This window comes from Ipomoea nil, unplaced genomic scaffold, assembly GCF_001879475.1.
Source record: "Ipomoea nil cultivar Tokyo-kokei standard unplaced genomic scaffold, Asagao_1.1 scaffold2159, whole genome shotgun sequence".
NCBI classification, from domain to species: domain Eukaryota; kingdom Viridiplantae; phylum Streptophyta; class Magnoliopsida; order Solanales; family Convolvulaceae; genus Ipomoea; species Ipomoea nil.
In genome coordinates this window covers 1,809,972-1,832,033 of record NW_017618587.1, presented here as the reverse complement: position 1 = coordinate 1,832,033, position 22,062 = coordinate 1,809,972, and the positions used below count along the sequence as shown (strand labels likewise).

Sequence of the window (22,062 nt, the reverse complement as noted above, 5' to 3'; positions counted from 1 at the left end):
TTCAGACAGTTCGTATTCAATTCTATATACGTAATTACTCCATAAACAATGTGTGAACAGTTTCTATTCTTTCATCTGCTTCCATGCAGATTGAAACTCCATAGATAACGCATCCATGCAAACAATTAAGCATATTTACCACTGTGATAAGTATATACGGAGTATATATGTATATATACATACAGCCTTACCGGCCTTTCGAAGATTTGGTGGATGAAGCCGCAGCATATCTCGTTGAAAAACGCAGAGGCGCAGAATCCTCATCGTCTTCGAGCGGGCAACCGCGGTCGAAATTCTGAGCATAGCTCAGCGGACTATAACGGAATGTTCCGGCCGAATTCGACTTACCGCTCGTCGTCGTTATCCCGCACCCTACGCCGTTATCGTTGCCTTGCGTTTTTAGCAGATGATTCGCCCTTCTTCTTCTTCCTCTCATCCAAGGAATCATTACTTTCAAACGTCCCCAGCACGAGGTAAACCGCCCTTCTTCGTCTCTCTCCATGGCTTCTTCACTGCTGTTCCATTCTCTCTCTCTCTCTCTTCAGAAATATGAAATCACTAAAAACAAATGAAATTTTTTGTTGATTTTATTATTATTTGTGAAAATTTTGGAGCCACTGTCTGTGGCTAAGAAGAGAATAAGATATTTTAGTTAAGCTAGAGATCAGAGTGAAGAGAGTTGCCCCGTGTATAGTTTGTATGGATGTAATGTTTTAAACTCAAGAAATTGCAAAATTATTTGTCTTTTTTTTTTTTTTTTTTTTTTTCAGTGCATTGGTTTGGGAAAGGAAGAAAGCATTATGCCATTGGAGAAGTAGGGATTTGTCTTTTTAGCTTGACTTGACATGCCAAGGGAATCTTAGGTACCTTAGAGAATGATGCTTTATTTTGATTTTGGCTTATAGACTTCATAATTCCCAGTTTGACACTGCTTACTCATATGTTGAATCACTTGAAAATGGTGGTTTAACATCAATCATACTTTTTTCCCTCTCTCATATGAAAAGTTGTGGGTTCAAGTCTCAGTGGAGGCGATATTGACTCTTTGTGCTTTAGTAAGTTGAGAAAGTAGTTATGAACAAATACTGTAGTGTAACAGAGTCAATAATACTATTAAAAAAAAAAAAAAAAAAGCCAAATACTCCCTTAGCATTTTTTTTCTTCTGAATATTGTTGACTATTATATTGTACTATCTGTTCATTTATACTTTATCAACCTGTTGAAGCACAAAGAGTCAACACTATCTCTACCGAGACTCAATCTCATGACCTCCCATATGGTATTACTCCCTTAGCATTTAGTAATTGTTTTATTATACAGAAGAACAAATTCTCTAAGTGCTATAAAGCTAACAAGCTAAGGTTAAAGCAGAAAAACACAAAAATATGCATAGATGAGAATTGAAAGCAAATGACTTTATAAACATATGGAGTGTATACTACCAAATGCACAACAAAGGGTGAATCACACTTTAGTGACAAGTCGCTTTTGAGCTACATCTTTCATGAAAATCTGTTCAGGATAACTCTTTCCCACAGCTCCTATTGAACATAACTCACTCAATAATTCCAAAGCCTCCTTTGCAAACCCTTCATGGGCTAAGCCTTCAATGAGAATAGTGAATGTATATTCATTTGGTTTACATCCCTTTGACACCATATCAACCAAAAAGTCGATTGCTCGGTCTGTTTGGCGAGCTTTGCAAAGTCCCAACATTATAGTATTGTAGGTGATTGCATCGGGCCTGATGCCCAATGTTTCCAAGTCACAAAACAACTTAATGGCTTCATCGACCTTTCCTTCCCTACAAAGACCTGAAACAAGTGAAGAGTAAGTAAATGAATCGGGCTGGAGACCCTTTCTCTTCATCTCATCCAAAAGCTCTATGGCCCGTTCTGTTTTCCTCACTTTCGATAGCCCATCTATCACTACGTTGTAAGTGATAAGCACGGGAGAACAGCCTTTTGTACTAAGCTGGTTAAAGATCTCGACTGCAAAATCAACCTTCCCGTCTTTGCACAGACCCGAGAGCAATGAATTATAGGTCACAATATTAGGATAACAACCCCGGGAAACCATGACTTCTAGATATTCAATTGCCCGGTCCATCTTTTTCTCCTTGCAGAAAGCATGAACTAATGGGTTGTAACTCAGGGCGTTAGGAGTACAACCATGCTTTGGCATTTTCTCCAACAAATCAATCGCCCGACCCAAATGCCCCTTTCTACAAAAGAAATTGATAAGTATATTAAAGGTAACAATGCTGGGAGAAAAACCTTTTCTAGTCATTTCACCAAACAGCTTCTCGGCATCCTTCCACCTGTCAGCACTACACATGCTACGCAAGATAATGTTGTACGTAATCACATTAGGTTGGCAACCATTTAAAGGCAAATTGTTCATGAACTCGATCGCTTCATCCAACCTTCCCTGCTTGCAAATCCCGTCAATTAGGACATTATAAGTTACAACATCGGGCTTACATCCTTTACTATTCATTTCATCCAGCAGCTTCATTGCCTGCTCTACACCGCTTTCCTTGCACATAGCTTCAATCAAAATCGTATAAGTAAAGACATCAGGATAACACTCCCTTTTCAACTGCAAATCAAGAATCTCCATCGCCTGCTTCATTTTCCCACTCTCACACAAAGTTCTTAGAATAGTATTATACGTAACAACATCAGGAGAAACACTCATTCGGTCCAACACTTTCAATGCATTACCAATCTCACCCGACTTACAATACCCATCGATCAAGATATTGTAGGTTATAACATCAGGACCAGCCCCCGACTCCTCGAGGATCTCCATTATCCTCGTAGCCCTCTTAGTCTTCCCATTTCTGCAAAACCCCCGAATCAAACTCGTGCACACATTAATATCCGGGATTTCACCATGGTAAACCATAGTCTCGAGATGCCTAAACCCTTCCTCCCATTTCCCATTGCTCACCAGCCTCCTAAGGTTATTATTACTCTCAAAATTATTAGACATAATCACCTCATTTTCACCCTGCCTATCATATGACCCTTTCTCCACCCTAGAAAGCCTACTACCATTACTCCTTATAGTTTCAATCCTCGAGAGAGCAAACACCTTTTTTCGCCTTTGTTTCCCTTTCCCTCCACCACCAACAGAAACCACTGACAATCTAGCTTTGCGGGCAACAAAAAAATTCGCAGAACTGATACCGCTACTAACCCCAAAACTGTGATTTCTAGAATTACTATGAATGCAATGAAAGGAGAAAAACCCATCACGGGTTTGATTCATAGGCGCCATTAACTCCATTTTAACCAAAATATTCCTCACTTAACGATTGAATTTAACAGTTCAAAGCATCAAAACCAATCAAGTAAATAAGCAACGTGTAATCGGAGCTACGCGAAGATAGAGGCTTGGAGATGAAGCTGCTTCCAACATTTAGAGGCTTCAGCAAAAGAACAATCTATAGAGAAAGGAAGGAGAGGGCTTACAGTGGTGGAGGTTGGCCGAAACAGCGGGTAGAGGCCAGGAGAGACTGAGAGCGAGAGCCTTCGGCTTTCGTTTCTTATCCTCTTCAATTGCATATATATTTTTTGAAGGGCATAAAGATAATTTCACATGTTTTTATTATTGGATAATGTGTCTAATAAGCCAAAATTCATGCTAAGAGCAAATTATAATGTCAACTATTACCGACAAAGGTTCATTTTTAGTATATTGAAAGATCATTTTTAATTTACAATAAATTCATTTTAGATAGTATAGAGTAGTACATTAAAAATAAACATTTAGTATATTAAAATTGAATTTGTATATCAGTAATTCACTTTGCAATATGAATTATAATTCAGAGTATAATAATAACGAGCTAACCGTGTAAATAACTCTCAATTGAAAAAATTTCATCAAACACTCACAAACCAACCAAAAGAACTCTCAATTGAAGAAAAAAAAATCCTAATGGGACAAAAGAAATCTCAATTCAAAGTTCCATTAAATCCTCATAAATGAACAAAACGAATATAATTGTGTTCAATGTTACATATTAAGCAGATTACTTATCGTTAATTTGACAATGATTAACTTTTTAAATGTACTTTTTTTTCAAATGTCACAGTGATTTGGCCTAACATATTAAGTTGAATATAATTAATTAAGTAATTAAATTAATAGCAATTTGATAATCAAGAAATTCCAAACTATATGTTATTTTGGTTTAAAAGAAAGAAGATTCAGATTGTTGGCCTTAATAACAATCCAGAAGATGAAAGATAGATACTGCCCAAGTTTTTCACCATTAGAACAATCTGATCCCCATCATCATCAAAATATATAACTCAAACAAGATCTTCATTTGTAATGTGAATACATTTTGGTCCTTTTAAAGTTGCATCATTCAACAAAAAGTGTACTGCAAGATTAATTTTGTCTATGCCACTTTACTTTCAAGATACACCCAATGCACCAAACAGCACTTGAAAGATAGCAAAGAGATTATTAGTAAAGCTAAAGCCATGAGCATAAACAATTGCTGTCTCTCCAAGGAATCCAACTCTCAATATATATATATATATATATATATATATATATATATATATATATATATACTGCAACAGTGCAGCAGCCATTTCTGTGTGCTTACAGGGTGGCAATAATACTACTATTTAAGGCACAATTTTCAGCTCAGAAATCAGAATCTTCATTATTAATTAGCAGTGCAAAATTTTGCATGAAAATAGAAAGTTGAAACTCTGCAGGTAGCCTTAGCTCAGCTCAAATTCTTTGTTGTGAATTGAAGAGGATTCAGGTGTTGGAGATATGTCGCCTATTGGTGTCCGGTTGTACATACAAGATCGCCATGTAAGGACAGAATTTGATGTCTTTTGTTTCGACTAAAAGTTTAAGCTTATAGTGAAATTGCATATTTATTATTTATATATACTCAGCATTCAGCACTTTCCTTGTGTCAAATGAAATAGCACACTATTTTTCTTCTTAGTTTGAACCGATCAACTATGGGCAACCTAGTTTATTTACTTCCTTGTGGTCATTTGCTGGATAAGGTCACAAAGCAGGATTTACTTAATGCACATCCTCGAGTAGTGACTGCAATTTTCCTCGTTACCAAAAAAAATAAAAAATAAAATTGACAATAATATGTAATATGAGGGGTTGTGGTGCAGGTGATGATGGATAATGGCATAGTTCAAGTGACAATATCAAATCCAGAGGGGATTGTGACTGGCATACGCTATAATGATATTGACAATCTTCTTGAAGTCCTCAATGATGAATCTAACAGAGGGTAAAGCTCTACCATACAGTCTGCATTTTACATGAATCTGTGAGGAAATATATATGGCAACTATTAACATTGCTTATATGTCTGATCTGCAGATACTGGGATGTGGTCTGGAATGCCACCGACACTGGGAAATCTGGAATCTTTGAAGTGTATGCTTTTTTTAATTAATAAACTTGCATTGATACCTTATAGCCGGCCTGTTACCTAATCAAAGACATATATAAACACTGGTTTCTGCAATTGTGTGATTACAATATAATGTAGGATCAAAGCCACAAAGTTTAGTGTTATAATGGAAACAGAAGAACAGGTGGAAGTATCATTCTCAAGGCCATGGGATCCCTCCCTGCAGGGAAAGTTTGTGCCACTGAACATAGATAAAAGGTTTATTTTGCTTCGCGGGGCTTCTGGTTTCTACTCCTACGCCATTTATGAGCACGTCGCTTCGCCAGACTGGCCTGCATTTAGCCTTGGGGAAACCAGGATTGCATTCAAGCTCAGGAAAGACAAGTAAGAAGATATAATAAGGTGTCATGTTTGAATTGAATTGGCAGTTTTATTATTTCCTTTTAATTTGTCAGGCTTCAAAGATTACTAGCTAGCAGAAATGAGTATATATGTATAATGGACTAATGGTTATTGAACGTTATAGGTTTCATTACATGGCTATGGCTGACAATAGGCAAAGATTGATGCCATTGCCGGATGACAGATCAACAGGGAGAGGCCAGGCCCTTGCCTACCCGGAAGCAGTCCTACTTGTCAACCCTGTTGAGCCTGAACTTAAAGGAGAGGTATTATATTGTTTCTATTCAGAGTCCTATCCCGTTAAAAAATTAAAAAAGTACTACGTCATCATGTCCGGTGAGACTAATTAATCAATTGAATTCAGTTTTTTAGATCCTGCTGATTTGGCACATGTGCATTATGGCTCGGTTATGTGGTCACTAGTACAAATATGCACATCCCCTACTCTTGTACCCGTATGCTAGGGACGCGGAAAACCTTGAGGTTTTCACGTCCTTATTAAAGGGTAGCGAAAAGTTAGTCTCATTTGTTCTTTTTTATACCAGTGGGTTCTGACCGTTTCTGCCATAAATTTATTGGATTCCATTCTTGTTCTGTCTTTTTTGTTGCGTTTTCATTCTGTTGAATGACTCACTTTAACTGCAGGTTGATGATAAGTACCAATATTCATGTGATAACAAGGATAACAAAGTCCACGGATGGATATCAACTAATCCTCCAGTAGGTTTCTGGCAAATCACGCCCAGTAATGAGTTCCGAACTGGTGGGCCCCTGAAACAGAATCTCACTTCCCACGTGGGCCCCACCACCTTGGCGGTAAGTTGCCTCTACGTACTCTAAGGACATCCACCCATAGTTACACATTATATATGTTTGTAATGATGATTTGGTCAGATGTTCCTTAGCGCTCATTACACCGGCGATGAACTATCGCCGAAATTCGCGCAAGGCGAGGCCTGGAAGAAAGTTTTTGGTCCTGTTTTCATCTACCTCAACTCTGCAATGGAACCTGAAGATGCACTCACCTTATGGGACGACGCCAAACAGCAGGTTTAATTTAGCAGATGAAAATGTTGAATTGTCTGACAGACAAGTCTAATGTTAAAATTCCAACAAGCTAAGATTACTATAGTGTTGATCTGCAGATGCTGATTGAAGTCCAAAGCTGGCCGTACAGCTTTCCAGCATCAGAGGATTTCCCATCAGCAGACAAGCGTGGAAGTGTCAGTGGCAGATTATTAATCAGCGACAAGTAAGAACTGTTGACCATGCATATATAATATTTAAACAGCAATTCAACTATCAACTTAGACTTCTTTGAGATGGAGCACATGTCTTCAAATTGACCCATCAAAAGTAAACTGCTGCCTGCTGGCACACGTGAAGGGTGTGTTGAACATATAATATATGTGTAACTATACGTAATCTAACTATCATTAGACTTTTAGTTGAGATGGAACATATGCTTCCATTAAAACAGAGTTGGAATGATTTAATTAATTTCTTACCCTTTTGGGCTTAACAAGTATTTTGCCACACTGTACATCCAAGAAAGTGTTAAAGATTTGATGTCTGAAGTTCTGAAATTGCCTTGAAAAGGTACATCTCTGATGATCTTATTCCGGCTAATGGTGCGTATTTGGGGTTGGCTCCACCTGGAGATGCTGGATCTTGGCAAAGAGAATGCAAGGTAAATTTTGGTTAATTTTTGATATTTTTATTTTGGTTATGGCCCTGTTTGGTAAAAAATTAGCCTATAGGCCAATTTTGGCTTATTTGACCACTATTAATTGTTTGATTTAGTTAAAATATCAATATAAATGTTTGGTTAATTAGTTTTTTGCAACTCTAAAAGGCTAAAATTAAAAAAACTACTCCTAACAACTTTTTCAATTAGCTTTTTGAGAAAAGAAATTATACCAAACAGCTATCAGGTAAGCTAATTTACCAAACACTTTTCTACAATCAGCTAATGTTATCAACTATTTATACCCTCTAATTAACACAATCAGCTAACAGCCATTTTACCAAACAGGGCCTATATATGCTAGTGTTTTTTAAGGTTGGTGATCCTAGCATAAACTAATAAACAATATTAGTTTTATATATAGATAAGAACTGGGAGTGTTGAAATGAAGATTGAAAGTTAAATAATAACATTTTATTTTCTTCAATTCCACTAGGACTATCAATTTTGGAGCACTGCAGATGAGGATGGCTACTTCTCCATCAACAATATACGCCCCGGCGACTATGATATGTATGCTTGGGTCCCTGGATTCATCGGAGATTATCGAAACGAAGCCGCCATAACCATAACTTCAGGCAGTGTTATTGATATGGGTGACATGGTTTATGAGCCTCCGAGGGCAGGACCCACACTGTGGGAGATCGGCGTTCCTGATCGCAGTGCTGCTGAATTCTACGCTCCTGATCCCAACCCCAAGTATATAAACAAGCTCTATGTTAACCACCCTGACAGGTTAGCGCCGGCTATGTCTGATCTGGTTGTCCATAATTGACTGTCTTAAATCAAAAAGGTCACTAGGGTCAAACTTGAAACCTTGTGGTTACAAAGTCAACAACATGAACTAATAACAAGTTTGTTTTTACATTTTTGTAGGTTTAGACAATATGGATTATGGGAACGATACTCAGAGTTGTATCCAAACGGGGACCTAGTGTTCACTGTAGGTGAGAGCGATTATACAAAAGATTGGTTTTACGCTCAGGTCACAAGGTATGCAAGTCCAATAATGAACATAACTTTATACTCATACCATACCTTTTGTTTGCTCTAGTTACTTCAAAGAATGCTTTCCATTTATTAAATAACCGAGTAAGCTAGCCTCCTAACATTTAGTTGACTTTTTATTTTCAGGAAAAAAGATGACAAAACATATCAGGGAACTACATGGCAAATCAAGTTTAAACTCGATAATGTCAACCATGATGACGTATACAAATTGCGTGTGGCAATCGCTTCAGCAACTTTCGCTGAATTACAGGTAACTATTTAGGAACGATTGTTTTCCCAGCTAACTTGTGTATGTAAGAGACGTATATTGACAATTAATAAAATTAGGGTTCATAATATTTACTGATGGTCCAAGATTGGGTTGCAGGTTAGGGTTAATGATCCAAGCTCAAACAAGCCAGTATTTAGCAGTGGATTGATAGGGAGGGATAACTCAATTGCTAGGCATGGAATACATGGGCTATACTGGCTGTATAATGTGGATATACAGGGGAGTCTGCTTGTTGAGGGGGATAATAATGTCATTTACTTGACTCAGCCCAGGAATCAGAGCCCATTTCAAGGAATTATGTATGACTATATTCGCTTAGAAGCTCCTCCTACTATGCCTAAATGATGTGAGCTTCAATTCATTCCTTTTTGTAATCATCAATGTAATGTTAAATTAAATATATGAAATAAAATATTTTCTCTCTTTTTATTTTGTTGGAATTCTTTACAAGGCAGTGTCTGTTTTATACTTTAGTATCTGTTCTATACTTTAGCCCAAAGAATCTAAGCCCCACCACCGGGGTTCGAACCTATGACTATTCAATTGGAATCATGAAAAAAAAAAAAAAAAGGAGTGGTGAAGTATAACTCTTGTATCTGAAGGTCACAAGTTCGATTCTTGTCAACACCTTCTCCGTCGAACACGTCGCATATGGTTTTCCTAACATTATTTACAAGTTTTTTAAAGTAACATAGTAATATTCTTACGTGATATTTACCATTGTTAGCATTTAACATTATTTTATTTGTTGTATTTTGTGACTCTTAGATTTATCAAAGGGATAGAGTAAATAGTGTTTCAGGTCAAAGAATTGTCTTTGACGCATCTACTTGGCGACTCTTACAAGCTAATATCCACTGAACTAAACCAGCGGTGACGATTAAGTAAAGACTAACCCCACAAAAAAATAAATAAATAAAATTGCGTGCGCGCTTTAATTTCTTTGTTTCGAATTCAAGCAAAATATAGCGAGCTTACATATATGCATATTAGTAGGCCAAGGATTTTATGCATTTCGGCTTTATAAGCCATATACAAAGAGCTAGGTAAGAGAAGGTAAAGTAGGGTTGTTTCATGTAAAATTTTCATTTTCTTAATTAAATTGCTTAATTGTAGTTTTTGGTATGTATTCAATTCTATACGCCTCTTTAATGTCTAGCTAAAAGAGATTTTTTTTATTTTTTATTTCCAGAATTTTACTCAACAATTCAACCCCGACAAGCTAAGATAACTAGAGACTAATGTCGCTCTTCGGGACAAAATTGTATGCCCAAGACCAAAACCATGTAATAATATTACACCTACAATTTTTTTTTTTTTTAATGATGATGGAAACTCACAGTCATTAATTATCTAAAGATGACAAAAAAAAATTCATTATTATACATTATCGTTTGGTTGAAATTCCGCATTTCATCACAAGTACGTCTCAACCAGTCAGCTGAAAATCATTATTAATTAATTTCAGGTGGTGATGGATAATGGCATCCTCAAAGTGACACTTTCAGTACCAGACGGTATGGTTACCGGAATATGTTACAATGGAGTCAACAATTTGCTTGAAATAGCTAATGAAGAAACTAACAGAGGGTATACCATATATGCACACATGCACTAATGAATTTCTTAATTTCTAGGCTAATTAATTATGACTAATTAATTTCAATTCGAAAAATATAGATTAATATGTACGTTAGATTGTCAGTGTTAACGTTAATATCATCTGATGATTTGATCTAGATACTGGGATGTTGTTTGGAGTCCAGCAGGAAGCACAGGAACAACCGGAACATTTGAAAGGTATACCTTAATTTGTTCACGTAATTAATACAAAAACCGTTAGAAATAAAGTTCTTAAACTCTATTAACTCGACAAAATCTTCATTAAACATAGGATTACGGGCAGAAGTTATGAAGTTATATTGCAGACGGAGGAGCAGATAGAGGTTTCGTTCTCAACAACATGGGATGTGTCCCAGGAGGGAAAGCATGCTCCACTTAACGTAGACAAAAGGTTTTTGTTATGTTTATTTAATTAATTAATTAAGATTTTTTTAATACATTAATTAATCAAGATATATAGTATTAATTAAACTAGTGCTAATTATTAATTAATTATTACTTATGGAGCTTTTAGGTTTGTCCTGCTACGTGGATCATCCGGTTTTTATTCTTATGCAATCTACGAACGTTTGGAGGGATGGCCAGGCTTCAACCTTGATGAGACAAGAATTGCATTCAAGCTTAGAAAAGACAAGTAAAACTTCGTTCCATCTCAATCGTACATCCTATTCATTATTATATTTTTGCTTATATCCAAAACACACACACACACACACACATAAAGGTTTCACTACATGGCAATGGCGGATAATAGGCAAAGATTCATGCCCTTACCGGATGATCGGTTACCGGGAAGAGGACAACCGTTGGCTTATCCTGAGGCAGTCCTACTGGTGGACCCCATTGAGCCTGAATTTAAAGGGGAGGTATATATAATATAATATATACCATGCATGTTTATATAAATTTATGAGTTTTTAAGCTTTTCTAATCATTATTAACCATAGCTGAAAAGTGATAGAAAATTTCAACCACCTATTAAATTAATTTAATTCATATCAAATCTCCCAAATGCTATGTGGGTCGGGTATGGGGAGTCCTTACGGTTGGGGTTCAACCTTTCGGAAGAATTTAATTCATATCAAATGGAAAACAAAGACATAACATTATTAAAAAAAAAAAACAAAAACAAAAACAAAACAAAACTTTAGATTTGTTATGGTTTATTAGGTTGATGATAAATATCAATACTCGTGCGAAGACAAAGACCACAAGGTACATGGATGGATATGTATGGAACCACCGCTTGGATTTTGGCAGATTACACCTAGTGATGAATTTCGATCTGGTGGACCTCTTAAACAAAATCTCACTTCTCATGTTGGTCCAACGAATCTTGCGGTAAACTAATTCCTACATGTTGTTAACTAATAATTTGTGTATATATATATATATTTATTTATTAAGAAACTTTTTATTTTCAGGTGTTTCTTAGTGCCCATTATGCTGGAGAAGATCTAGTGCCAAAATTTGAGCAAGGTGAACCATGGAAGAAAGTTTTTGGACCTGTTTTTATATATCTTAATTCTGTGGTAGAAGGAGAAGACCCTCTCCGCTTATGGGAAGATGCCAAAACACAGGTTGCCTACAACTTTAATTGTCTTTAAACAATTTTTATTTTTTCGTGACAAAAAAATTCAAAGTTACTGTCTAAAAGTGTGTATTGAATAAATTCTGCAATGTGCAATAACTTGCAAGTCATTAAGAGAGATAAATCATATGCCCATTGAGTCACCGTGATTTACATCCTCCCACATACTCTGTCGGGTCGGAGTGTGGGGACCCTTAGAGTTGGGGATTTGGAATAAGAGATAAATCATATGCCACGGGTAGATGAATCAAAACGTCGTCCCCCACCTCACACCAAAGCCCGACTCAAAAAAAAACAAAAAAAAAAAAAAAAAAATATATATATATATATATATATATATATATATATATATATATATATATATATATATGTCATAAAATTCAACGCCGTGGCGGGACGAGACGGGATAGTCCGATGAGCTAAGTCCATTTTGACGGCTCTATATGTGTTCACCTAGGTTTACCGTTAGCTTAACATTTTGATTGAAATAGAATATATTATTTAATTTGTATGGTCAAAATAATTTTAATTGTAAAATTTACAACAAAAATAAAATTAAATTAAATTACTAATAATTGTTAATTTCAGTCCCTTGTAGAAATTCAGAGCTGGCCTTACAGCTTTCCGGCGTCGGAAGATTTTCAGTCGTCGTCTCAACGTGGTAGTCTTAGTGGCAGATTGTTAGTCCTCGACAGGTAATATAGTAATACGAAATTTTTCTATTTAATTTTACCAGATATAATTTCTTTTTTTAAAAAAAAATTTAAAATGGTTATTTATTTATTTATTTTTGCAGATATATTAGTAGCGATAGTATGCCAGCTAGTGGTGCATATGTTGGTTTGGCTCCGCCAGGGGATGCTGGATCATGGCAAAGAGAATGCAAGGTGAATTTAGGATTCTTCTAGTAGTGCAGGGTTTTTTTTTTTTGTTTTTTTTTTTTTTTTATGTGGTTTACGGGTTATTATAGGTGAGTGGGGTTTATCCCGGACGTATCTTTAAAGAGTGGTTGTAGGTTTTTTTTATCATTTTTTTTAAAGGAACGAAACATTCAAACACTTCTTTAAATTTATATTTTAAATTAAAATATACGGAGTAATTAATAACAACAATAATTATTTGTTGCTACAAAAGAGGTGACCTGGGGCCCTGGGCGAGTGGGTGGAACATGAATTTCGTATCAGAATGTCATGAGTTTGATTTTTGTTTTTCTTGATAAGCCTATTGCGCAGAATCTTAATAATGTGATTTACTCTCTTGTGTGATATGTAAGCTGTTACACAATATCGGAGTTTAATCAACGCACACTCTCAGATAATGGTTGTGATTTTCCTAGTCACCCAAAAATAATAGTTTTTTGTTCGTTTATTTATATATTATTATCAGGATTATCAATTCTGGACGAGAGCAGATGAGGGAGGCTATTTCTTGATCACCAATATACGTACTGGAGACTACAATCTGTATGCATGGATCCCAGGATTTATTGGAGATTATAAGAATGATTCAAAAATCACAATAACCGCAGGTTGTATTCTCTCTAGAAAAAAAAAAATTATTTTGACCAATTTTTAAAAATAGTTTATCGAATAATATGGCACTGCATGTGACAAGTGTCACAATTGATGATATTTATTAGTTATTGGTAAATTGATTAATCGTGAAAATCAATCTTTTAAATCAGGATGCAATATTGAGATGAACGATCTTGTTTTTGAACCACCAAGAAATGGACCGACATTATGGGAAATAGGCATCCCTGATCGTTCTGCACGCGAGTTTTACATTCCTGACCCAAATCCAAATTACATCAACAAGCTCTTCGTTAATCATCCAGACAGGTTCAATCTTGTGCTTTCCATATTTACATATTATAAATTGAATTGTTCATCGTTAAAACAATCAAATGCATAAAATAAAATAAAAGTTGAATCGTTATTTGTTAACTAAACGCATAAAATAGAACTCGGAGTAATTAATTGATATGAATATATGATTAATAGACCAAATTGCAAGGTAGTATTGATGTGTCGACTAATGGTCAGGTTTAGACAGTATGGATTATGGGAGAGATACACAGAGTTATATCCTGATGGTGATTTAATTTATATAGTCGATCAAAGCGATTATACCAAAGACTGGTTCTATGCTCAAGTTACTAGGTATAGAAGTTTGTTTTTGCATTAAACTTAAACTTCTTTGGACTGTAAATCTATTTTTTAAAAAGTGCATAATCGTAATTACGAATTTATTTTGACATCAATAGAAAAAAGGACGAGACGACCTATCAAGCCACAACATGGCAAATCAAGTTCAAGCTTGAAAGCATTCCTCAAGATGGAAGCTACACTTTGAGGTTGGCACTTGCCTCGGCAGTCCAAGCCAATTTGGAAGTATGTAAATCATTAACTTATTCGAAATTGTTCGTTATATATTAACTTATGAAAGTTTTAAAAATGTCAATTTATATCATATACAATCACATGTGATATGTTTGGTTACCCACTAAATACAATGAAGATTAATTGTTGACAATACGTGACAATGCAAATAATATACAAGTAATACAACCATACATGATTGTATCCGATACAATTTGATACTTTATTACACTGTAAATTATTTTGATGTTATAATTTTCCATTTAACATTAAACATTTTCTAGGTTCGACTAAACGATCCGAGTAGCAAAGATGCTCTATTTTCAAGTGGAATAGTTGGGAAGGACAATGCAATTGCAAGGCATGGAATTCATGGCCTTTATTGGCTCTTCAATGTGGAGTTGGGTGGCAGTGTATTGGTGCAAGGAGAAAATACCATTTATTTTACACAGTCAAATGGAAGCTCTCCATTCCAGGGGTTAATGTATGATTATATTAGATTGGAGGGGCCTCCTCAATAAATAAAATAGTGAAGTACATAAGAGTAACAAATAAGTATTTTAATGTATTATTTATATACAATACTTTTCATTCTTAAGTTATACAACAATTATAGAATTCATCTATATTCCTGCTATCCATATTATTCTTGCTCGGGAAACATTTCGGTGTCAGGTTGCAGAGAGTGATTTGACCCTCCGGCTCTTTATCTTGTTTTATCTTGTTGACGATCTTTCTTCATATTTAATACATTCAATTTTTCTTCTCAAAAAAATTCTAGTTAACACCGGTAAAAACTGGACTTTCCTTTTCATGCACGTACTATAATTCTAGAAAAGTTATTTAGCTAGTTGAACATGATATATTACTTTCATCACTGTTTATCATTATTTTTTATTATTATTATCTAAATGCTTAATCTTAACATCCATATGTTCAAAACCTAAGAGTTTGAATATTTGATTTAGTATATAAGGGTGTGTATTAGTCAATTTTAGTTAAGTTTGGTTATTTGATTAATAAGTGACCAAAAAAAAAAAAATCAAATGATCTTAATCGATCAAATTTTATATTCTAGCCACTATAATAAAAACTAAAACTTGTTGTCAATTATTTGTAACTAAAGAGTAATTATGGTGTTTTCAAATATGAATTTTCATGGCGTTGTGAATAAATAATAACATTGGTTTTCTCCAATAGCGATTTTTGTTGAGTTTTTGGGTGAGGCGTAGAGAGAGATGATAGGAGAAAGAAAAATGAATATGTTATAGGAGAATGAATTTTTTGTGAGCCACATCAGAGATTTAAAATAATTTTTAAAAAATAAAAGCATAACTAGAAAGTGCTTGTTAGGATGGTCCCAAAGTCACCAATTGGTGGCCACTTTAACTATTTTTATTTTTTTATTTTCTCTCATTCCTCTCTTTTTTTTACTGGACTGAAAAAAAAATGGTAAAAACTCAAACAATTGAGGATGTTATAATATATGGGAAAAAAAAATTAAATTAGTTTCTAATATTATTCCCAAAAAGGAGATAAAATATCAATCGGAGGGCAATTGTGTCTTTCCATCCCCTTCGATGCACCGCACGCCTATATAAGCACTGAGCTACAAAAGCTAGGGTATAAAAGCCCCAATTCTCCTCCCTCTCTTCAGACAGCACTGTCTCTCTCTTCAGCTTCCAACAGCCTGACCATTCTGACTCCCAAAACTTCAATCGTAATTTCCAGTACTCCTCTGATTCTATATTGATTCATCTTCAAATTCAATTTGTCCTTTAATTTTGGCGTTGAAGTTCCAAATCTGAATCAACGGTTTCTCTGATTTTGATCATTTTCTTTTGCTCAATAACAATTTTCATGCAGATCTTGTGAAGGAATAGGAATGGCAACCTTCGAGCTTTATCGGAGATCGACGATTGGGATGTGCCTGACGGAGACGCTCGACGAGATGGTCTCCAATGGTATCCTCAGCCCGGAATTCGCCATCCAAGTCCTCGTTCAGTTCGACAAGGTCTATTGTTATTTGTGTTCATAAGTTTGTGTCTTATCGTGCATATATATAAATTTTTTTGAGAATATTCTGTGCTTACAAGCGGAGTTTTTTAAACTGTAAATCTGTGTACTTTATGGCATTGTATGTTTTTGTGTGTTTTTACGAATAAATAAATAGTTTTGATTCTTTTGTTAGACTTGTTTCACATTTTATCTGGTTTGCAGTCCATGACTGAAGCTCTGGAGTCTCAAGTGAAGAGCAAGGTTACAATTAAGGTATTCTTCTTGTAGGTTTAGACCATTGTTTGATTTGCTGATTGCATATTATTATATTACTGCTCCATACTATTTAAGCAAGGTTTACTCATTTATTCTGCTAATAGTCCAAATTACAAATACCTGATGAAATAACCAAAAATGTCCAAACATAACGTTTTAAAATGCTGACTTTAGTAGGTTGATTTGAATGGCATTGTGGTTCCATTTTGTTGCGCAAATATTAGAGCATAAGAGATTAGGAGGCATTGCAGGTTTGAATTATATTCAAGATAGTAATGTGAAAGAGTAATACAAAGAGAAGATAATGCCAATCTGGCGATAGGGATGCTAAATACTATATATGAACACCATGATTTTATTTTCTTACAGAAGTATAGTTTTACAGAAGGGATCTCTTCAGTTATTGTCCCATGTGGATATTACTTGCATTATGCACTAATTTAGTGATTTTTTATTTTTTTTTTAAATAGTATTTGATGATATATGACTATTAAAACAGTATACATGCACCTGATTTTTGTTGCATCATTGATCTAATATATGGACAAATTATTATAGTCTATTAAAAGAGTGGATTGCCCTTTATTTGTAAAGTGAGTAGAGTCAAGTCCAAAACTTCAACTTTTCCACCAACACCAACTTGATGCTGCTAGTTTCTAAAATGATGAGTACGGGTTGCTTTTAGTCCTCTCTCAATGATTGGTGTAGGCTTCCACCAATATCTAGGCTATAAATTTTCTTGCTTGGCCTCTTTTAATCATCTTTTAGTTTCTCAGTCCTTTGTATAGTTAAATGTTTCCACCAAACATTGACACTGCTACGACTGTAGGATCTTCTTTACTTGTGAGCCAGAGTGTTGCCTTATCATTCTGTTACCATCTTGTGATTTGCATTATATTTTGCAGTTTTCTGTCTATCAAGTAGAAAACAAGCACTGCATCTTGAGTTGTCTCTGCCTATCACTATTAACATTTGATATTATCACTATTAGATATGCTTCGTGCTTGTTGGTAGTTATTGCATCAAAACCCTTGACCATAGTGATGGGTGTTTCCAGTTTTGTTGGAAATTTGGAACGCAGGATTTTACAATTTGACCTCATTTTGGTATTAAACAAAAAACGACTAACAGAATTCTCTTAACATAGTTAGCCTTCGATGTGATGGTTGAATTCCCAATAGTCATCATCTGTAGTATAATTTTTCCAGATGCACCTCTGATGTTATGAAATTTCCAAATATTTGCTGCAGGGTCATCTTCACACTTATAGATTCTGTGACAATGTATGGACTTTCATCTTACAAGATGCTATATTCAAGAGCGAGGAAAGCCAGGAGAACGTTAGTCGCGTTAAGATTGTGGCGTGTGACTCAAAACTGCTCTCACAGTGAAGAGTGGATGATGAAAGAAACTGCTCCTACAGTGAAGGCTGAATGATAAACATGTTTCAAAAACTTCGTATTTATGTTTCGGGTAATGTAGACAATTGATTAAGAGAGGGAGAGCAAGGGATTCACTACTTGTGCTATATTTCCAGGCTACAGGCAGGATTGAGATACCTGTTGTAAAACACCCACTACTCTATTTATCCAAAATTTCTCAAGGTAATGTGCTAAATTTTCTTGCCTTGTAGAATACATTTTTAATAGTAACAAACATTTATGGAGGAAAAAAAACTTGCCATTGCCAAAGCAATTCCTGCTTGATAAACTATTTGAAGAGACATTTAACCATTCCTCGAGTGAAATCTGTTGGTCCAGTATCGTCGAGTTGGTTAGTTCCTTCTCTGCAAGTGGGCATTAAGTGTCAGAACAAAGAGGTGAGTGTAGGGGAGCATATTTAACAGTCATCTGATATGGAGAAATAAGAGAACGCGAAAACTTTAATAAAGAGGACTAAGAAAAGCTGCTGACTTGTGTATGGATAATTGGGGAAACAGAAGACAAGAGGGAGGACCCCCATAAAAATAAAAATAAAAAAACCCCAAAAGTAAAAATATTTCAAGGAATCATCAAAACAAAATATTTTTCTTAAATCATGTGAATTCATATGGAATGCAGTTTAGCTAATCAGTATATAGTGTCCGGCCATAAAGTAAATTTGAAGGAAATGTAAGCAATATAAAGTATAAACAAATACCATTTCTGCACAATTACCTTACGTTTCTTCTGCTTTCTTTCAACAGTACCACTACTTCCCAAGTCCTTTTGATCGGAAACACCTTCTTCAAAAGGTAAAGTCTTGATCTCATCATAGAAACTCTCAGTCAGGCCAAGCAACCTATCACAACCAGAAAGCAATTGGTAAACCAGATTATAAGTCGATAAATATCAAATATGAACCACATGCATTAGCAATTTTGAAATTAACAGGCCAAAAATCTCTGCGAAGACTAAAGATCAACCAGATGGCATAATCCATGAATGGTCAAAGACCAATCAGACAGCATAACTTAATTTGGCTTACCCATTTCGTGACTTCTTTAGATGTTTCATTTTCTTTTTCTCCAATTTTGTGAGAGGAGCACGAGTGAATTGCTCCTCTTCTTGTTGTTCACGTTTTTCCATCTTAGCCATGTACCGTTTAAGTTCTCTGCTCTCAGTTCCAACCACCTCTCTCCACTGCACATTTTATGATTAGATATAGTTAAAAACACAAGGAGGCCATCCAAAAATGAGATATGGAGTAATAAATAGCAGAAATGAACCAAATGGTCACACACCTCTTCGGGTCTTCCCTCAATATCATCTATCAACTCTTTCATATATGTGCTTTGTTTAGCCTGTCGAAGCATCTGTTGCTCCTTCCTCAAAGCATTTCTCTCCTGTCTTGATGTCTTATCTTCGTCCATGATAGCAGGCGCAAGTTTTGGTGGTCGATAGACACCAGTAGAGTCCTGCAAATGCCAGATATTGAGAATCAGAACACTCAGACAAATATTTTGCTCCCCTTATTTAAAGGGAAAGTTCACATTGGCACAACTTTTTGTGCCATTAATCATATATTTTTCGACCAATTGAACCCATTTATGAAAAGAAGAAAGAAAAAATATATAATAAAACAACACTATCACTTATTCTTATGTAAGTTACTCACTTCTAGTGTTGTTTTGCTAGTGAGCATATCAGGATTTGGACGATATTTCAACAGGTCCTCTTTCTGGGTTGTATCTGATCCTTTTTCAGTCAAAACAGATTTCTCAGATACGCTTTCAGTTACTCTAGTGAGTTTCTGAATTTGATATTGCATCTTCTTATCAATTGGACGAATCTGCACAAAGCAAGGAGTTGAAAAGAAAACAGAAAAACTTAGTAAAAGGAAAAAAAAAAAACAAAAACAAAAACAAAGTCAAAGTACATCCTTCTAGGGAGGGAGGGAGGGAGGGGGGGGGGGGGGGGGGTGTTCTCCAAGTCATTTTCTCCTCTCCACCTTAGATGGGCAACATAAAATTGAAGAAAGATAAATGATGCAAGCCAAGACTTAACAATAACTTGGGGTCATTTATAATACCTTCTCCAGAAAAAGTCTTATCTCTACTAAACTCTGAACAACTGGATGTCCATCGATCGAAAGCCCTTTGGCCTTGCGTAGCAAATAATAGACCAGTGACTGACAATAGTTCAGAAGTAAAAGATGTTTGGCTTCAAGATAACTTATCCCATCTGCAGTGGGAAACTGATTCGCTTTCACCTACCAAAAGAAATGCAGAAGTTCAACATACAGAAAGGATATATATTAATATAAGCTTTGCATTTTCTTTAGCCCTATTTTCATAAGGAATAAATTAATATCAAACTTTATAAAAAATGAAACCAACCTCCTACTTCTCTATTTTGCCAACATTCTTTCCTCACAAAGCATAACTAATATCCTAAATTCCTATTAGGTTGGATCCAGTAATTTTCTGAAAACCATTCACGAAAGTTAATTGTGCAATAACGAAAAGATAGCCCATCCACTGAGCAAAGTAAATATCGGCTCTTTTGATCCAGCAATTAGCAACATCTGTTGCCATTGACAACAATCAGTAAAGAAAAGTATGATAACTAACGATTGAAAACTGATTTGAGAAAAACAAAAGCTCAATACCTTTGTAGTCAAAGCCTGCACCTTGGACCTCACTGTATCCAAACCTTCTTTCATTTCCTTCAGAACCCCAATCAGCTGAGGAGCTTGTCTGAATCATTCAGCCAGACATTAAAAAAGCACACACAGAACATAAGCTATGTATAATAAGTATATCTTTTAACTTTTTCCAGAGAAAACAAAAAAAAACAAAAAAACAAAAAAAAATACAATTCAATTGGATTACAGTTAGAATATGAAACAAAAAAATAAATAAACTTGCCTGCTAATTCTTTCGTCAATGTCCGATGTTGTCTTAGCCTCGGTCATTATAGTTTTTTATTTTACCAATCTACCAGTTAGGGGAAGCTTGTGTAGTTCGGGTTTGTAAATGGAATCGACGAATTGTGAGAGGTTGAGGCAATGTCTTTACCCTTGTTTCTTTTCTGCAGCTAGCTCCTCCTTCCTCTTAGGCTGAATAGATGCGCGTCTTGCTTTGTTTTAACTTGATCCCTCAATTCCTTCTTCCCCGAAAACGCTGCGATACACCCTAACGCCTATCCCACGGCCTTTATCAGCTGGGTATTGCTCTTTGTTTGTCTGATCTTCCCGGCGTTCTCCTGCATAAATTTAGGGTTGTAGAGATGAGCTCTTTACGTATGGACTAGTGTACGAAAACGCAGAAAACCCCTTCTAAAACCCTAGACCCGCGGGCTCGGCTCGTTTTTTGTTTTTTTTTTTTGTTTTTTTATTTTTTTTTTTTTGTTTTTTTTTTTTTTTTGTAATCCGGGTTCGGATCCATGCCCAATTGCGCAACCCGAGATGTATTGGGAATGTAAACCTGGAAATTTAAGTAAGGAAATTAGAGTAGATTACCGATTTGGTCCCTTGATTATGAGGATTTTATCAATTTTGTTCTTGGCTTTCAAAATTTTTCAATTTAATTTTTAATTATGTTTTTCTTACCTGAAATGGTCCTAACCGTTAGACATCTGTTATCTCGGAACTAAATTGGTAATTTTGTTATAGTCAATATACCATTTCGGTCATCACATGCACCATTTTTTTCGAAAGTTAATTACTGAAATGGTTCATTGACTATAGCAAAATTATTAATTTTATCCCGAGTTAATCATAACAACAAAAAAATAAAAAATAAAAAATAAAAAATAAAAATTCGCTAATTGTCACCTCAATAACCTACACATGTTGTGATTGATGTGAATGTAAGATTAACGAATGTCACGTCAGTTATATCGATATTTACCATTATTATG

The 22,062-nt window shown here is 35.3% G+C and overlaps 5 protein-coding genes and 1 long non-coding RNA gene across 7 annotated transcripts; 3 read left to right on the top strand and 3 right to left on the bottom strand.

Moving 5' to 3' along the window:
* Window positions 1-9: 9 nt before the first annotated feature.
* LOC109149760 lies at window positions 10-3,604 on the bottom strand. The gene is made up of 2 exons (XR_002049002.1): window positions 3,481-3,604; window positions 10-558 (listed from the first exon to the last, which is right to left on the bottom strand). It is a non-coding gene; the product is annotated as an uncharacterized LOC109149760 (long non-coding RNA).
* LOC109149759 (pentatricopeptide repeat-containing protein At1g09900) lies at window positions 1,402-3,487 on the bottom strand. The gene has a single exon (XM_019297720.1). The coding sequence runs from the start codon at window positions 3,293-3,295 to the stop codon at window positions 1,466-1,468; it is 1,830 nt and encodes a 609-aa protein (XP_019153265.1). The 5' UTR covers window positions 3,296-3,487; the 3' UTR covers window positions 1,402-1,465.
* A 1,030-nt stretch (window positions 3,605-4,634) lies between the features above and the next one.
* On the top strand, window positions 4,635-9,278 carry LOC109149757 (rhamnogalacturonate lyase-like). Its single transcript, XM_019297717.1, has 13 exons — window positions 4,635-4,849; window positions 5,173-5,294; window positions 5,387-5,443; window positions 5,559-5,804; window positions 5,947-6,088; window positions 6,468-6,638; window positions 6,717-6,872; window positions 6,968-7,074; window positions 7,422-7,512; window positions 8,006-8,304; window positions 8,446-8,562; window positions 8,704-8,830; window positions 8,948-9,278. The coding sequence occupies exons 1-13, from the start codon at window positions 4,808-4,810 to the stop codon at window positions 9,194-9,196; spliced, it is 1,926 nt and encodes a 641-aa protein (XP_019153262.1). The 5' UTR covers window positions 4,635-4,807; the 3' UTR covers window positions 9,197-9,278.
* Window positions 9,279-10,049: 771 nt separating this feature from the next.
* Window positions 10,050-14,990, top strand: LOC109149758 (probable rhamnogalacturonate lyase B). The gene is made up of 15 exons (XM_019297718.1): window positions 10,050-10,137; window positions 10,320-10,441; window positions 10,592-10,651; window positions 10,746-10,865; window positions 10,989-11,108; window positions 11,199-11,340; window positions 11,645-11,815; window positions 11,899-12,054; window positions 12,654-12,760; window positions 12,862-12,952; window positions 13,452-13,593; window positions 13,750-13,906; window positions 14,111-14,227; window positions 14,332-14,458; window positions 14,731-14,990. Exons 1-15 carry the CDS (start codon window positions 10,093-10,095, stop codon window positions 14,965-14,967), a joined length of 1,914 nt encoding a protein of 637 aa, XP_019153263.1. The 5' UTR covers window positions 10,050-10,092; the 3' UTR covers window positions 14,968-14,990.
* A 1,086-nt stretch (window positions 14,991-16,076) lies between these two features.
* Window positions 16,077-18,337, top strand: LOC109149818 (transcription initiation factor IIA subunit 2-like). Of its 2 annotated transcripts, none has more exons than XM_019297820.1 (4): window positions 16,077-16,166; window positions 16,313-16,460; window positions 16,667-16,717; window positions 17,971-18,337. In XM_019297820.1, exons 2-4 carry the CDS (start codon window positions 16,332-16,334, stop codon window positions 18,109-18,111), a joined length of 321 nt encoding a protein of 106 aa, XP_019153365.1. In that variant the 5' UTR covers window positions 16,077-16,166; window positions 16,313-16,331; the 3' UTR covers window positions 18,112-18,337. The 2 variants fall into 2 exon arrangements, with proteins under 2 accessions (XP_019153365.1, XP_019153366.1); XM_019297821.1 differs by having other exon boundaries at window positions 16,077-16,176.
* On the bottom strand, window positions 18,277-21,521 carry LOC109149817 (neuroguidin). The gene is made up of 9 exons (XM_019297819.1): window positions 21,178-21,521; window positions 21,069-21,132; window positions 20,810-20,897; window positions 20,231-20,410; window positions 19,817-19,990; window positions 19,443-19,616; window positions 19,187-19,341; window positions 18,877-19,000; window positions 18,277-18,506 (listed from the first exon to the last, which is right to left on the bottom strand). Exons 2-9 carry the CDS (start codon window positions 21,113-21,115, stop codon window positions 18,495-18,497), a joined length of 954 nt encoding a protein of 317 aa, XP_019153364.1. The 5' UTR covers window positions 21,116-21,132; window positions 21,178-21,521; the 3' UTR covers window positions 18,277-18,494.
* Window positions 21,522-22,062: the final 541 nt, after the last annotated feature.

What these genes read in the sequence shown, in the direction of transcription:
- LOC109149759 (XM_019297720.1), bottom strand. Translation starts at nt 3,295, where the DNA reads ATGGAGTTAATGGCGCCTATGAATCAAACCCGTGATGGGTTTTTCTCC.
- LOC109149757 (XM_019297717.1), top strand. Translation starts at nt 4,808, where the DNA reads ATGTCGCCTATTGGTGTCCGGTTGTACATACAAGATCGCCAT. An exon ending in AATGATGAATCTAACAGAGG is followed by an intron (nt 5,295 to 5,386) that starts GTAAAGCTCTAC and finishes TCTGATCTGCAG; the next exon opens with ATACTGGGATGTGGTCTGGA. An exon ending in AGCCTGAACTTAAAGGAGAG is followed by an intron (nt 6,089 to 6,467) that starts GTATTATATTGT and finishes CTTTAACTGCAG; the next exon opens with GTTGATGATAAGTACCAATA.
- LOC109149758 (XM_019297718.1), top strand. Translation starts at nt 10,093, where the DNA reads ATGTCGCTCTTCGGGACAAAATTGTATGCCCAAGACCAAAACCAT. An exon ending in AGCCTGAATTTAAAGGGGAG is followed by an intron (nt 11,341 to 11,644) that starts GTATATATAATA and finishes ATGGTTTATTAG; the next exon opens with GTTGATGATAAATATCAATA. An exon ending in CATGGCAAAGAGAATGCAAG is followed by an intron (nt 12,953 to 13,451) that starts GTGAATTTAGGA and finishes TATTATTATCAG; the next exon opens with GATTATCAATTCTGGACGAG.
- LOC109149818 (XM_019297820.1), top strand. Translation starts at nt 16,332, where the DNA reads ATGGCAACCTTCGAGCTTTATCGGAGATCGACGATTGGGATGTGCCTG. An exon ending in TCCTCGTTCAGTTCGACAAG is followed by an intron (nt 16,461 to 16,666) that starts GTCTATTGTTAT and finishes TCTGGTTTGCAG; the next exon opens with TCCATGACTGAAGCTCTGGA. An exon ending in AGAGCAAGGTTACAATTAAG is followed by an intron (nt 16,718 to 17,970) that starts GTATTCTTCTTG and finishes TATTTGCTGCAG; the next exon opens with GGTCATCTTCACACTTATAG.
- LOC109149817 (XM_019297819.1), bottom strand. Translation starts at nt 21,115, where the DNA reads ATGACCGAGGCTAAGACAACATCGGACATTGACGAAAGAATTAGCAG. An exon ending in CTAGCAAAACAACACTAGAA is followed by an intron (nt 19,617 to 19,816) that starts GTGAGTAACTTA and finishes TGGCATTTGCAG; the next exon opens with GACTCTACTGGTGTCTATCG. An exon ending in TTGAGGGAAGACCCGAAGAG is followed by an intron (nt 19,342 to 19,442) that starts GTGTGTGACCAT and finishes TAAAATGTGCAG; the next exon opens with TGGAGAGAGGTGGTTGGAAC.